We start from the raw sequence: 14,891 nt of genomic DNA, 5'->3' as shown, positions 1-14,891 counted from the left end.
TTGGGCTACTAATTCCGACAGTTCGAATATTTCCTAAGTAGTATGAACTCCTGCATTTATTAATCACATAAGAGGTTATTTTAAAGTGATGTTTTGGATTTGAAATATTATAGGGGAATATTAAGAGTCTAAAGAAGTTTCAGTTTTTGCTGAAGCATATAAAGTTACATAAACAAGAGAAATTATTTGAACACTGAAAGCAGACTTAAAGCGAAAAATATCACTAAGTGAGCAAGCAACAAATAATCCTGAAGGTCTGAAATTAATTTTTTAAGCTTGGAACATTTCTAGCTACTCTGACAAATATCTGGAGTTCAACCACAGCCTTTAGTTTTGTAGCAGCTTTTCAAAATGATCAGCATGGAACCACACATAAAACCAAACCGTTTAAGACCCTTCATAATGAAAATGAGTCTTACTAGCAACTTCTGCCAGCCATGACAACAACCACTTAGCAAAGCCAGTGACATTACTTTAACTTTCCATTTGCAGGACAAGGAGGAACATCCAGCCCCACTGCTGCTCCCCATCCCACATACAAATGTGAAGCGCTCTGCGCAGGTCAGGCAGAACCTGTGCCTTGTTTTCAGGTTCACAGCCATCAGTTTCAGATGAGAACCATCACCTTCATTCAAAATTAATAATGCGCGATTTTGGCTCTGCTCCTAATTACGTCCTAATATTTTCCTTGGCATTCTACATACTTTGATTACGGTAAGTGCCATTTGGGGTGGGGGTGGAATAATTAACAGAGGGAAGAGAAACAGAGAGGTGGCACTTACTGTGTTGCATTTTGTCCCACACACCACTTGTCGGTGGTTCAGCCACTGGGAGGCAAACACTTTATTGAGGGTTCCGAGGTGGAATTCTCTCTCCTTCAGGAGGCTGGGAAGCTGCTGGGCTGCATATCCGTGTAACAGGTGGTGATAGCTGGACTCATTCTGCATCTGGACCTCTCTACCTTTCAGGTAGTACACCAGAGACCTTTTTACTGGGGAGAGTCTTTTCCTTTTGTGAACTGAGTGATCCCACCCATACTGTGGAGATAAAAACCCATGGAAATTAGATAGAGCAACTAGAACAAATATAAGACACGACCGTTCAGAGATACTCTCAGCAAAATATCGAAGTCTTCCAAACTATCTACAGGATATTGTACACAATGGTCAACTCGGGAATGCTAATAAAGCCTTCAACAACATAAAATAATCATGTGTATTAACTAAAGAAGTAACAGTGTTAAAAACAGCTCGGAGCGATTCGGCACCCTTGGGACGCCTATAGAACCGAGAGGAACCCGAGCAGCACTTCAAAAAGCAGAGGGCAGCCCGAAGGCTGGGGGGTGACACGGCGGGGTCCGCCCGGTACCGACCGCGCTGTTCACCGGCCTCCTCCGGCCCGGCCGGGGGTCGCCCCGCAGCATCGCGCAGCCCGGCGGGGCGGCGGGACCCGGCGGTTACGGCCCGAACGGCTGAACCCAACGGGAGCAGCGCCCGGTGGGGGGCGGGGGGAGGCACGTACGAGGACACCCTGTGGGGCAGCGAGTGGGGGAACGGCCGCTGTATCGCTCCGGGGCCGGGGCTGCTCCCACCCCCCGCCGTAACACCTTTCCCGGGCACATCCCCCGCCCTCCGCCCCAGCCGGGCACCTGGACACGACACACCTGGCCAGGGTTACACCCAGAAACCGGAAATTACCCCGCTCCCGGGACAAGGGCTTTCCCCGACCTCCCCCCGACCCCTCACCCTACCTGCTCCCCCTGGGGTCCCCCGGGCCCCGCCGCGGCGGCGGCGGCCGCCGCTTTCCGCTTCCTGCTAACTGTTTTCCGGGCCATAGTAGCAGAAGGAGGAGGAAGAGGAGGAGAGGCCGTGAGCCCGGCCCGGGCCCCACATGGAGCAGGAGTGGGAAGCGGCCGCCAGGGGACGGGGCATATAAGAGCGGTGCGCCGGTCCCGGTCACTCTCCGCCGCAGGCCCCGCCGGCCGCGCTTCACGACATTTTCCCCGGGACTCCTTTTTTTCTTTTTCTTTTTTTTTTTTTTTTACGACGTCGCTCCTTTGCGGCCGCTCCCCAGCCCCGCCCCAGAGCCTCGTTTCCTAGCAACTGAAGGGGGCAGGGTGGCGAGCTGCACCGCCCCGTTCGCGGTTGCCAAGGCAACGGGGCTCCCATTAGGGCGGGGCGGAGCCCCCTGGCGGGGCGGAGGCCTTACCGCACCCCGCCGGACTCGGCAGCGGCTGGAGCTTTTCTTTCTTTATTTTCTTTATTCTTTATTTTCGAGCAACCGAGGCTTGGCGGGCGATGCCCAGAGGGGAGAAGCCGTTTGGCCGACAAGAAGCGTCGCTTTGTCACCGACTTCTCCGAGTGGGCACGGGGCTCCGGTGCACAGTGGGGCGGTTTGGTTACACATTGGGATGCCCCGTTCCGTGAGGAAACTCCCTTATTAGAGCTGGATGAAAGGGCATATAGAATAATTTTATTTAATTATGCCGCTTTAAAACTATTGTGAGTGGGTGTATGCTTTTTCTTATGTCCACGTAGCTCATATGTGCACTTTTTCCTATGCTTAGGGAGGCAAAAATTAGAATAACCCAAACCAAATTATTGTTGTTTTGCAAGTGACATTGCAGAGAAAAGGAGGATGAGGAGAAGGACAGAAACATCTGACTTGCAGACTCCAAGAACAGGCAGCTCGTGACTGCTTGAAACTCTCTGGCACCTCAAGTCACATTAAATTGGTAAACATTGTGTTTTCCTGATAAATAACACATTTCTTTTAAGCTTTTTGTGTGTGTGTGTGCTTTCATCTAACAAACCTCAAAGAAAGGGGTGTTGTGAAAAGCCAAACTGAAAAAAAACAAAACAAAACAAAAAACCCAAACAGCAAACGAAACTACTGTAAAAGAACCTCACAGGATGCCCAGCTTCCTCCGAGGATAAAAAGCCCAAGAGATAGTTCTAGTTCGGCCATTTTCAGCCATGATTTACCACAATTTACCCCTCTCCACATCCTCCTCGCACACACACAACCTTCACCTGTGTTTTGGACAAAACCCCTTCATTTTGACCAAGACACTCTCAGAAGGCTGAAGACCCCTTGCCCAAGGTGCACGAGGGGCCGAGCACTGTGACCTGGCGCACCGTGGCGGGCAGGTCCCCCAAGAAGGGGAGCAGGATGGGTGTTGAGGAGGTCGAGGCTTCTGAGGGAAGAGGCACATGGGGTGAAATTACAGAATGTCCTGAGCTGGAAGGGACCCACAAGACTCATCGAGTCCAACTCCTGTCCCTGCACAGGACAACCCCACAGTTCACACCGTGTGTCTGAGGACATTGTCCAGTCTCTCCTTGAACACTGTCAGGCTTGGGGCTGGGACACCTCCCTGGGGACCCTGTTCCAGTGTCCAGCACCCTCTGGGTGAAGAACCTTTCTGTAATGTCCAACCTGAACCTCCCCTGACACATCTTCCTGACATTCTCTCGGGTTCTGTCACTGGTCACCAAAGGGAAGAGATCAGCCCCCACCCCTCCTCTCCTTGTGAGGAAGCTGTAACAGTGGTGAGGTCTCCCCTCAGCCTCCTCTTCTCCAGGCTGAACGAACCAAGTGATTTCAGCCGCTCCTCATACTGCTTTCTCTCCAAACCCTTCACCAACTTCACAGCTCTTTTCTGGACACTCTCTAACACCTTTATATCACACACGGTGCGAATGGCAGCGCCTCCGTGCAGCCCCCGGAAGATGCCGTGGCTATGCGGGGCAGGAGATGCCGAGGACCCCAGCGGACACACCCGCGGCTGCCACAACGACCCGCCCGTCCGCCCCGCCTCCGGCGGAAAAAGGCGTGGCTCCCGGCCCAGCCCCGCCCCTCTCATCGCTGGGGTGACGTCACCGCGGCGTGACGCCAGCGCGTCGCCGGGGCGGTGAGGCAGAGGGCAGGTAGACAAGATGGCGTCGCCCGGCCGCGGATGTGGCGACGCGGCGCGGATTTCGTAGGGGCAGGCGGCGGGCAGCGACCGCAGGGATAGCCAGAGCCGCCAGCTGGGGGCCGCCAGGCGCCGCGCAGGTAACGAGCGGGTCGGGAAGGGGCAGGGGTGAGTGTGCTGGTTCCCCCGGTAGCGGGGCCTGGGCAGGGGGGGCGCAGCTGGCCGCTCCCTGCGCCCTCCGCCGGGCCCAGACTTCGCCGCCGCTTCTCCTGGTCCGGGGTGAGGGACCGTCTGCGCCCTGGCTGTGATTCAGCAGATGCGAAGGAGCGGCAGCGGGGCCGTTGGTCCCTCGGGGTGGGGCAGGCGGCCCGGGGGCCGCTGTCCCGGCCCCGGAGGGGAGCGGGCCGGGGGCGCTGCCGCGGCGTGTGGCGTCGCTCCGGCTGCGCGGCCTCTCGGTACCGCTCTGGAAGGGGGCGTTTAATGGAGGTGAGAGCCCACAGGGCCGGCTCAGAGGGTCAGGGTCCTGGTGCTTTGTCCTGGGCTGGACCCGGGGGCAGTGACACTGCTTTCCCTGCCCTCTCCTGCTTTCCTGCTGGTTTGGGGCCTGCCTGAGTCAAGGGAATACCTTTCTGCTTAATAACCCTTGATGAATATGCCTTCTAAGAGCTAATTGCTGTTGAAAGCTGAGTGAACAGTTAGTGTCCATGATATTTGGGAGGAAGTTCCTCCCCACAGTAACTAAATCTGTGGAGAACCGAGATACCTGTTTTTGTTTGGGAGGATGCGTGTATGTTTTTTGTCAAGCTTACCTTCAGGTAATTTGTTGATTTCTGGCTCTTATGTTGTTAAAACTATACTACTCATCTTCCCTGTGCTGCTCGTGACTTTAGAGTTCTAATGTGTTAAATCTTTGTGTCTTCTTGTGGGCTGAAGAACCAAAATCATGTTTACTTAATGGGTTGTAGCCCTCCACATCTCTGTTTGTGCTTAATGTCTGTTTCTGGATCTTTTCCAGTTAGCTATTCTGCTTTTCGGTGAGGAAGAGGATCATATCGTTGTCAGTGTTTGAGATGCAGACATACCATGGATTTAGAGACTGATATAAGAACTTTAGTTTTGTAGCTTTTAACTTCCCGATAATGCCTTGTGTTCTGTTTGCTCAGTGCTTACTAGATGTAAAACATTTAACATTTTTTTAAGCTATTTAGTATAATTCAAGAACTGTCTTCCTGAGTTTTGATAGCTCAAAATCTATCATTTTAAAGGGAAAATTAGGATTGCTGTATTTTTTTAATTACTAAAAGAGATCACAATAGATGGAAATGAGTAATCACCCTATCAAGTATTTTTATTCCTCACATAACTTGAAAATTCCAAACAAGTAAATAAAATAGTCTTACAGAACTCTTGTGACATTTTTGCTGTCTCATTAGAACAGAGATAAGCAGGTAGACTCTGGCACTTGGCTGCACAACTGATATAGCTGCCATCATGTATTAATGTCAAATTTGAGCACTTTGAACTGGATATTCCCAAATGACAAGAGAGTATTGCCGAATGAAGGAGCAACTGAGTTGTGCCTGGTGATGTAATTTCAGTGGCTGTGCTGCTGATAGATGGCATGCTGCATCTCACAGCCTGTCACAGGGTTTAGAGGCTTTCCTGGGAGCTTGGCTGGGGGAATCTTACTCCAGCTCTGACCTAGTGAGATCAGGAAAAGGAGGAAGAGATGGTACTGCAACTAGACCTCTTCTTCCCCTTCCTTCTTATGTCATCCTCAGAGAATGGCACTTTTTGCATGTGCAGGATGGTGTTAGATTGCAGTGCCATGGCAGTACTGATACTTAATGACTTCAGTTTTCTGTATGTGCAAAGCTGTGTTTCTGAAGTGGCAGCAATGCTTTAGATCGCCATTGTAATTGGGTGACTCAAGCCTTTCAGGCAAAACTTCAATTCTAAGGATGGGGGAGAGAAAAAATGTAGTCTTTAATCTTAGTTTTTGCAAGCTTGTCGTTTGAGAAACAAAACTGAAAGTGATTGCGCTTTTCCTGTCTCACCACCTATGTCTGGCCTGCAAGCCTGATAGTTCTTTTTTTCCTCTGTGAGTGCACTGTGGAGCAAAGGGTCTAGGCAGGAAGTTGCTTCTACCAAGATCAGACACTGCGTAAGTCAAGTGAAAGCTGAAACTGTTACCTGAAGCTTCAAAGGGTAAAAAGCAAAAAAATCTCAGGTGTAAGATATGTGAATACATAAATGATAGTTTAATCAGTTGAACTTTTGTTTTCAGAATATTTTGAGAATATACTGATCAGTGTAGAGAATATATTGATCAGGTGGGAGACTTGCTTTATAGTATATGTTGGTGGATAGAAAAATCTTAATTATGAAAAATCATCAAAAAGACACGTGCAAGAGCTCAATCTCCATTGTTCACATGGTGTTTTGCAGTGCCCAGCACTTATTGTCCTGAGACAAAAATCTCTAACTAGCAAACTAAGAGTCCTGTTTCTGGGCCAGCTCAGCAGGCCACCTCATCTGACTTGATCACACTGGCAGCCAGAGCTGTTTTGGCTGGTGCTGGTGGCAAAGTGCTATAATGCCACAGAAAACATCACTTTACTGCCCCTCCTTTTTAATTGTGTAAGCTTATGTTTTTTTGTTGCTCACACAAACTTTAGGGATTGATAATTCAGGACATTCAACATTGTTGTCAATATCTAGTCTCTGTAATGTAAATTTTTGACATCAGTGTGTTCTTGTATTTTACAGTTGGTGCTGGATTTAATATTTTGATAAATTGATCTGTGAGAAATTTAGTTTTACTTGTTAGACAGAACTTACGCAGCCTTATCTGGCATTTTGTTTCTAATGTAATCACACGTGGTCTTTTCAGTCATAAACTCCAGAGCTTCTGCTGTCATTTTACAAGGATCTCCACCTAAAGGCATTACTATCTATTTGAAACTGACCAGTGCAATTCAAATCAATGTCAGTGCAAAGGTCTAACAGAGCTGTAATTGAAAAGCTCTGGAAGATGTTTTGGAAAACTGGTGTTTGAAGAAAATACAAAGAAAGGTTGTTTAAAAATTATAAATAGCTCTCTTGTTTGAAAAAGTAGGTCTTCTAGGCTGCATCAAAGGTTGATTTCTCTTCCCTGTATTGTGTGTGCTTGCCCTTATAAGTACAAAGGCAATGCTATTGATCTTGCAGTGTGTACCACTCTACGGTTGATCGCTCACGGTTTTTCTGTGTTAACTGCTTAGGTAGGTAATCCTCTCTGGTATGCAAGTGCATTGCTTAATGCTTCGACCCTCTGACTTGGTTTTAATAAGCTCATGTTCTGTGTCCCTGATGACCTTTTGCAGTCAGTGTAGTGTCTTGTATTGAGATATCTAAGAGGAACTGAGCATCTGGATTTTTCCCTCTCCTGAATGATCAAATTTATTTCATGTCCTTCTTGTATGGTAATTTTGGTATGGCATTTTTGTAGATGTTAGGAAACACTGTCTTTCCTGAGGCTGGGAAAGGTTGGAAGAACAGCTTGTATGTCCAGACTTGATTGTCTGTGTTGTGGTTTGTAGTTGGTGGGGTTTTTTTGTTTGTTTGTTTGTAGTTGTTTTGGGTTTTTTGTTGTTGTTTTGTTTTTGTTTGTTTGGGTTTTGTTTTGTTTTTCCCTCTTTGAAGGCTACCAGGTCTTTTCAGAATCTTTTAAGCTTGCAGTGTACTTGAAACACTGAAATATATCATGGCTCTGACTTAGGTTTAAATCTTATTTTCTAGAAGGCAAGGTAGATTAGTTCAAAATACCATGTTGTATTAGTAGCATTACAGTTTCTAGCTAACTGACCAAGTTCAAATGGAAATTCTGAGCTTGTATTTTCTCAGCTGCACTTTGTGTTGGAAACTCTTACACCAGAGTAACATCCTAAGTGGGGAAATCAGAACATGAGTCCTATCTAAGAAGCAGACAGTTCTTCAGCTGGAAGATGGTCTGAATATGAATATACTAAAGCGACTAAGCTATTGATAGTATAATGGAAACTAGTAATAGAGTTGTGAGCTCCTAGTTATTCTGGTCTATGTTGCTGGAGATCAGCATTCATGATGACTGTCTGCTAGATTATGAAAGGTCTTAAATTAAATCTTTCATATAATGTACATGTTTGCTTGCACCACTAGACATCGCTAGGTTAGCAGAAGGTGAAGCTGTGGCTGAAATGACTGGTGAGGTTTATTCCCTGAGTTTGTGAGGTTGGATTTCTAAGAGTATGTGTGTTATGTCAAATGTTAGCACTGTGCCTAATCTAGACATAGAGATGTGCGTATGTGTTCAACTTGATTTGCCTCATCAGTTCTGAACTCTAGAATAAAGCTGGACTCCTTGTTTGTAAGCACTCTGCAAAGTAATTGTTAAAGCATATGTATTTCCTTTTCTGATACAAGAAAACCTCACTGGGTTCCACCCTAATGACTAATACTGTCATGTGGTATCCTTGCACAGTAATGTATAATAATATGAAATAGAAATATCGGAGACATATCTAGTAGGAAAGGGAGTTTATATGAATAAAATCACAATCATCTGGAATAAAATTATGTGTGGCAAAAATGGGTAGAAAAGCTTTATGCTGTATACTTTCTGAGCAAAGAATGTGTTCTTAATCTTTTAATTAAGTATTAGGTCACCACAAGCAGTTGTTGCCAGTCTGTTTGATATCTTGGTAGAAAAAAAACCTGAAAGATTGAGTTTCATTTTGCTTGCTGTGTTCATAACAGTACAAAAAGCAGGTTATTGTGCTTTTCAGAAAGTACCTCTAGGTTTTTTATTGGGAAGAGGGGCGATGAGTAAGTGAATGTATCCCCTTAATTTAAGTGTGAGTTGGAGTTTTGCAAACAAAAATGAATGGAAAAATTGTAGTAGTAAAAAGTAACTTGGCACTTTGGGTGGTCATGAACCATAAAGAATTGGGGGAACACGTTTCTGTATTATATGCCTCTGAGGTTTATGAGCTCCTTATAAATCTAATCAAGCTGTTATTGGCTGCTAGGGCTCTGTACTGTCAATTACTTTTACAACTGAGCATGTAACTGCTTGAAGCATCTTCCAGATACTATTCTGAGGAATAACTTAAAGCAAATATTTGGGTAAGAAAATTTTTTTGTCAAGCTATAATCAGCCAAATTATTTGTGTAACTGTTTTAATCCGAAGAACTGTCAGACTTTCAGTTGCGGGGGAGACACATTTTGGGACTCCCACAGCTGGTAAGGAGTCTCGTGCTTGCACAAATTCAATTCTTTTAAGCCAGTGAACTCTGTGGAAGAACAATTGCTAGATTCTGATTAGTGTCTTAGCAAGGAGCAGTTTTCAAAATGCCTGCAGTTACAGGTTTCCTTCTTGTTTGTATAAGGGAGTTTGGTACATGATTTTTCTTGACTTACCTGGAAATCTTTCAGTAGCTGCTGAAAAGGTTATAAAGTACTCCTCAACCACTGAATGCCTGTGCTTAGTAATGTAATTTATTTGCAAGGAAAATGCAAACAAAGACAGTGAAGAGGTTGTTGTTTTTAACTAACACTATTGAATTTTTCTGGATCTAACAACTTCCAGTGTGGACATAAGTGTGATACTGTTATGTTCTGTAATGTCTTCTACATGAAGATTTTCAGCTGGAAAAGCCTAATAAATATGGCTTAAAGAATCCACAAGTATATTAGGAGATGCAAGGTGAATGAAGGTAGACAAAGATGAAGAATTTTAGTGTGGCATGAGTGGCTAGGTGGTCTCAGCTGCTTTTGGAGCTGGTGATGGACTCTAGAAATACACATTTTGTTGACAGAATGGCTATCACATCTGTTTGTGTGACATAAAAATGTCATCCTTTTCATACCCAAGCTTCTCTACTGGGTGTTCTGTATGTGTTGTGATACTGGACTGATGAAGAAGTTCTGCCCTCTCCCTGTGCCTTCTCTCCCCTCTCCTAAAGCAGTGAACTCTTGAAATACACCAGTATTTAGTGCAGGGATCTAGCTGTACTGTGAATAAATTGAGTATACTGAATAATGTAAAGGTCTTCTCTCCCACCTTGAAGGGAAAGAGAGAAGTTGTGTATTCATTTTACTACAAGCCTTCTTCAAGATGTAGTTCTCCCGTAATTTGATGTTACTACAGGAATGTAAATGTGATGCTCCTGTTCTGTCTTTAGGCAGCACTGGTTTGATTTGCTAAAGTAAGCTGGATTTAAGCAAATATATGGATTATAAAAGAGGTGGACGGCATCTGATTTTCAGGTTTCAGAAGAAAATCTGACATCTCAGTTGAGGAATGGTCAACCTCTACTGTTTCTGCTTTGCTTCTTTAAAAAACGTATCTTGCTGCTTTGCCACAGCAGTGATAGTCCACTGAGACAGATCCCTATACTGTTTGCGGTCCTGTATTGTTGCCAGTCTGACGTTTGGAGCGGAAGAGCGGTGGGTATGGCTGCTGGGTAGTCATGGGGCAATCTCATCCAGCAACCTGCTGGTGTCTGGCTATAAAATAGAAGTAAGGCTAGATTGCTGAAGCTGAGTCAGATCTGTCAAAACATCCAGAGGAAATGAAGCTAATGCATCTCTGAAAGCTGCTTCTGCACATAGAATGAGCTGTTTCTGTTTACTTATTCATTAAATGTTTCAGGAGTTGCATTCATTACTATAGCTGCTACAGAAGTTTCTTATCTGCAGGAAAAAGGGTTGTACCACTGATCGAGACTGGATATATAGTATAGAACAAAATAGCAGACTTAAATGAATTTTAAGCAGTAACTTAGAAATAAAGCTTCGACTAAATCAAATTTTGTATTTTCAGTTCAGAAGAATATCCTTAAGGTTTTTATAGTTAGATGGAAAGCGGAATAAGAGTGATTTGATAGAGAAAAAAAATATATTGGTCCAAACTTGAGAGAGGGTAGTGACGTTCCTGGGGTAGCTGTGGATTTGAGATTCAAGAAATACAAGTTCTATTTTGGCTTTATTACTGGCTGAGCTGGATGACTGTGGGCAAACTGCTTCAGTTTTGTGCCCTGCTCCTCATACCTGCAGAAGAGGGATAGTTTTACTGCTGGTTGAGTGCCTGACAGCTTTCTTTTGAAGTCTTGTGAAAGAACTAGGTGATTCTGATAGTATAAGGGGTATTTTGCAAAATTACTTTCTGCTTAGGGGAATGGTAATGAATGAAGAGTGTGTCTATAAGGGTGTTCAATTCCTGGCATATGCTGTCACCTTCTATATTGCATCTGAAAGTGGTATCTTTTTATGGCTATGGTTTCTTTCACATTTTCCATTCCATTTGAGCATGCAGCTCTAGTTCAGTCTTCATACACTTTTATCATTGGGAGGCTTGTAATTGTGCACATGTCTGTCACATGTCCGATCACCCAGTACCTTGTGAGTTTCTGGACTTTGCTCTCTATGTTCCTGACATAAAGATCATTCTGTGTATGTAGTGAATTGCAGACTTCCATTCTCTACTGGTCCTTAAATTCATCTGCTCCAAACATTAACTACAATTGTAGGACTGCAGTGCTGGGATGGCAAATTGAGTTGTTGTCTTACACAGAGAGAAAGCAGACATTTTCAGTTTTGTGGGGGTTTTTGTTTGTTTGTTTGTTGAGGTTTTTTTGGTGTATGTGTTTGGTTTTGTGGGTTTTTTTGAGTGGTTAAACATAGATTTTGAAACTCATTTTATATGGAGACAACTGGAATTAAGATAAGCTGGTGTGGAGGTTATTTTATGATGCTCAAGGATCTACTGAGTATCTTGCCTGAATGTAGCTAGTGACCACTGCATAGGATGGAGGGAGGAATGATGCTTGTGATACCGAAAGGTTTTTTGAAGCAATATGTAAAGGTGAATGCAGCAACTGGAGCATCCTTGAAAGTTACATCTGAGGGATGGGGTAGTTGCTCTGATTTCCTCCTCAGAGGGTGAGGATGGTCTGTGTGTTTGCGTGTCTAGTAACCTCAGCTGTGGGAGCTGCACACATAGACACAACCTCACCTAACAATGTACTGGCTTTTTTCCCTGTTGCTTGTGGCTTCCATTCCTGAACTTTTCAGTCCATTGTTGGACTATATTTCCACCTAACGGAACCGTATTTCCACTTAATCAGTCCTAAATAGAGTGGCTTTTACTGTTTCAGAACCAAAAATCAGAAGATTGCAAGGAAGATGTTTCTGCTCAGGACTGGAGTGTGCTGCCTTCAGGTTGTGTAGAGCGCTGAAGTTTTATAGTACACAACACAGCAAGCAGCTCTTTTACATACGGTATTCTATTTTTGTAATATATCCACTGTAGCAAAGGGCAACCTCAGTTTGAATTCTCTGCACAAAGGTTGGTTTCTACTTTTTTTTACACTAGATAAATTTGCTCAAGACAACTTCCTGTGTTCCAGATGAATTCAAATCGAGAAGTGTACTTGCTGTGGGTACCACTGTTTTGCTGAGCCTAGTCAGGTGTATACTGCTGTTTTCACATGTCAGAGTTTTGGGGTTTTGTTTTGTTTGATTGGTGGTTTGTTGTTGTTGTTTGTTTTTCTTGTGTTTCATTTTGTTTTGGTTTTGATAGCCAGTAGTGATGACTTCTGTTTCTGTGTATTACTAAAGAGCAGAATTTAATCTTTGCTACCAGCTCTGGTCTTCTCTAAAGTTAACAAGCCTTTTCAGTAAATAGTTAGGGTGTAAGTATTGCCTTTAAGACTGTTTTCTGCTCTTCCTGCTCTGTTTTGCACTGGTTCCATGTTTAATTAAAACAAGTTGGTCTTGCTCATTTAAAATATGACTTCTGGTAGCAGACTTCTGTTGACTACTGATAGTATTTCCCATCTAGGTCATCTTTGTAATGCAGTCATTAAGTCCTGTTTGGACTGGGTGCAAAAACATGAGAACAGGTTTAACTGGTACTTTATATGGGGATACAACAATATTGCTTCTTATTTAGGCATTATTGCAATGGGATGACGTTTTTATTAGCTTGGTTCACTTTTTTTATATTTCAGTTTGATTCCTTTGTTCTGTTCAGTTATTCTGGGAATGGGTATGTCCCTACTGAGACGTCAGCTCAGTGAACATATGAAAATAGTTGACGTGAGTGTTCACCTTGGATGGCAATGAGTTGTTGTTTTTCCTTGTATGTAAGTTTTGTCCTTCAGTGCAGCAAAACATGGGATTTTTCAGAGATGTGCTTATTTTCTAGTCTCATCCTTGATAGGAAGGTCTGTATGTGCTTATTTTCTAGTCTCATCCTTGATAGGAGGGGTTGGATGAAGACAGATACCCAGAGGCTTAGTATGAGGGACACATGAATGAAGGATGAAATGTGGTACTATCAAAAGCTGAAGCTGTACCAGTGGCATGTTAGTGGGTGGCAGAATATGTATTAAAAAAACCCAAAGTCAAGTGTGTGAAGAATGTCACAACTGTAGCATCTAAGATGGAGTTCACATTTCTTACATTAGCGCTGTCAAAGGCAAACCAAGCTTATGAGGTATGTTTTGAAAATCAGGAATGCTTGAAATGGTGAGAGTTTGATGTTGTTCCTTTGCAGAAAACACACTTTTCCAGGTATGCTGTGATCAGCTCTCAGGTGCTTCGGTAGCAGGAAGCTTTTAGAACTTCTGCTTTCATGTATCTCAAAGTGCATATTTGGTGAAAGAGCAACCTGTGGTGAATAGGAGTGTTTCCTGAAAAACAGGCAACACTGAGAGATGGAACTGAAAGAGGGTAGATAGGTATGAGGAAGAAATTCTTCCCCATGAGGGCGGAGGACACTGAACAAGCTGCCCAGGGAAGCTGTTCATGCCCCATCCCTGGAAGTGTTCCAGGCCAGGTTGAACGGGGCTCTGAGCAACCTGGTCTAGTGGAAAGTGTCCCTGCCTATTGCAGGGGATTGGAAATAGATGATCTTTAAGGTCCTTTCAAACCCAAACCATTCTATGACTGGTGACTTCTAAATTAAGTGAATCTGCATGGAACTTGCCTTCTCAGAATGTGGTTCCTTTAGTTGAGAGAAATGGATGTCAAAGTACTGGAGAAGTTTAGCAGTTTTAACCACATTATAGGATAGATCTTGTAGGGAGTGGGAGAAGGCTGTTGGTGGCCTTATGTGTATTTAAACTGCTTGGACTGAGGGTGCAATCGGGATTTGAAGCAGTGGCTCCCATGCTGAGTTGAAGGTTTTAGCCTGCTTGCTGCAGGGCAGGCAGAGTTGTTTGTAGGTGGAATAGTTAATTTAACAAGCTGTATTTTGTCAGTACCATACTGAGTTTTTCTGGGAAAATATTAAGTCTGTGGTGAGAGTGGGTAGCGAATGTGACCCTAGTATAAGAGGAAAAAAAATGATTAATCTACAGTAGTCTAACACTGGTCCCATTATCCTTGTACGGTGCAGTAGACACGTATCTTGGCTGAATTTAAATATAGGAAATGGCAAGCGATGTTTGACCTGCTGGCAGATTTTATTTCCATTTAAAAATTTTTGTATGACTTGATTTCTTGCTAGATGTTTTCTGTCTCCTTTTTAAAAATAATTCCATAAGCACTTGTATTTCACCATATTTCTGACCAAAACCGTAAATATCAATAAGCAGTACTGTTTCTCTTCTGAGCTTTAACAGGGAAAAGGTGACAGTTGTATAGCTTTGTTTGGAATGGGTTTTTCAAGTAGAGTAATTTAATTGCTGTAGTGTGTTTAAAAATGACTTAAATTTGACTTAACTAATATTTATCAAAAGAATACAAATTGCTTTCTGCAAGAAAATAATTAGATTTCGTGTGTTGTTGTTGGGAGTATGTCCTGGTACGGTCACCAGGAGTTGAACTTATAACATGCCAGCTACTTGTCCACCTCTCTTGGTCAAAGACTGTAAAAATAAATAGCTTGAAACAGAACAGATTCTGTTATTTTTGGATTAAAAAGGAGATGTTCTGATTAATAGCCAA

General features: G+C 43.9%; 2 protein-coding genes across 2 annotated transcripts in view; one reads left to right on the top strand and one right to left on the bottom strand.

Annotated features, from left to right (window-relative positions):
• The window catches only part of DCAF12 (DDB1 and CUL4 associated factor 12), a 33,635-nt gene extending 31,608 nt beyond the window's left edge, over nt 1-2,027 (bottom strand). Inside the window, exons 1-2 of the mRNA XM_082075713.1 lie at nt 1,751-2,027; nt 783-1,037 (exon numbers count right to left, since the gene is read on the bottom strand). Of these exons, the coding sequence (XP_081931839.1) occupies nt 783-1,037; nt 1,751-1,834 (339 nt within the window). The 5' untranslated portion in view covers nt 1,835-2,027. The remainder of the gene's footprint in view (nt 1-782; nt 1,038-1,750) is intronic.
• A 1,871-nt stretch (nt 2,028-3,898) lies between these two features.
• The window catches only part of UBAP1 (ubiquitin associated protein 1), a 36,683-nt gene continuing 25,690 nt past the window's right edge, over nt 3,899-14,891 (top strand). The window contains exon 1 of the mRNA XM_082075690.1: nt 3,899-4,056. The gene's annotated coding sequence lies outside the window, so the exon portion shown is untranslated. The remainder of the gene's footprint in view (nt 4,057-14,891) is intronic.

This window comes from Streptopelia decaocto, assembly GCF_964273445.1.
Source record: "Streptopelia decaocto genome assembly, chromosome: Z".
NCBI lineage: Eukaryota > Metazoa > Chordata > Aves > Columbiformes > Columbidae > Streptopelia > Streptopelia decaocto.
This window is presented reverse-complemented; position numbering and strand designations above follow the sequence as displayed.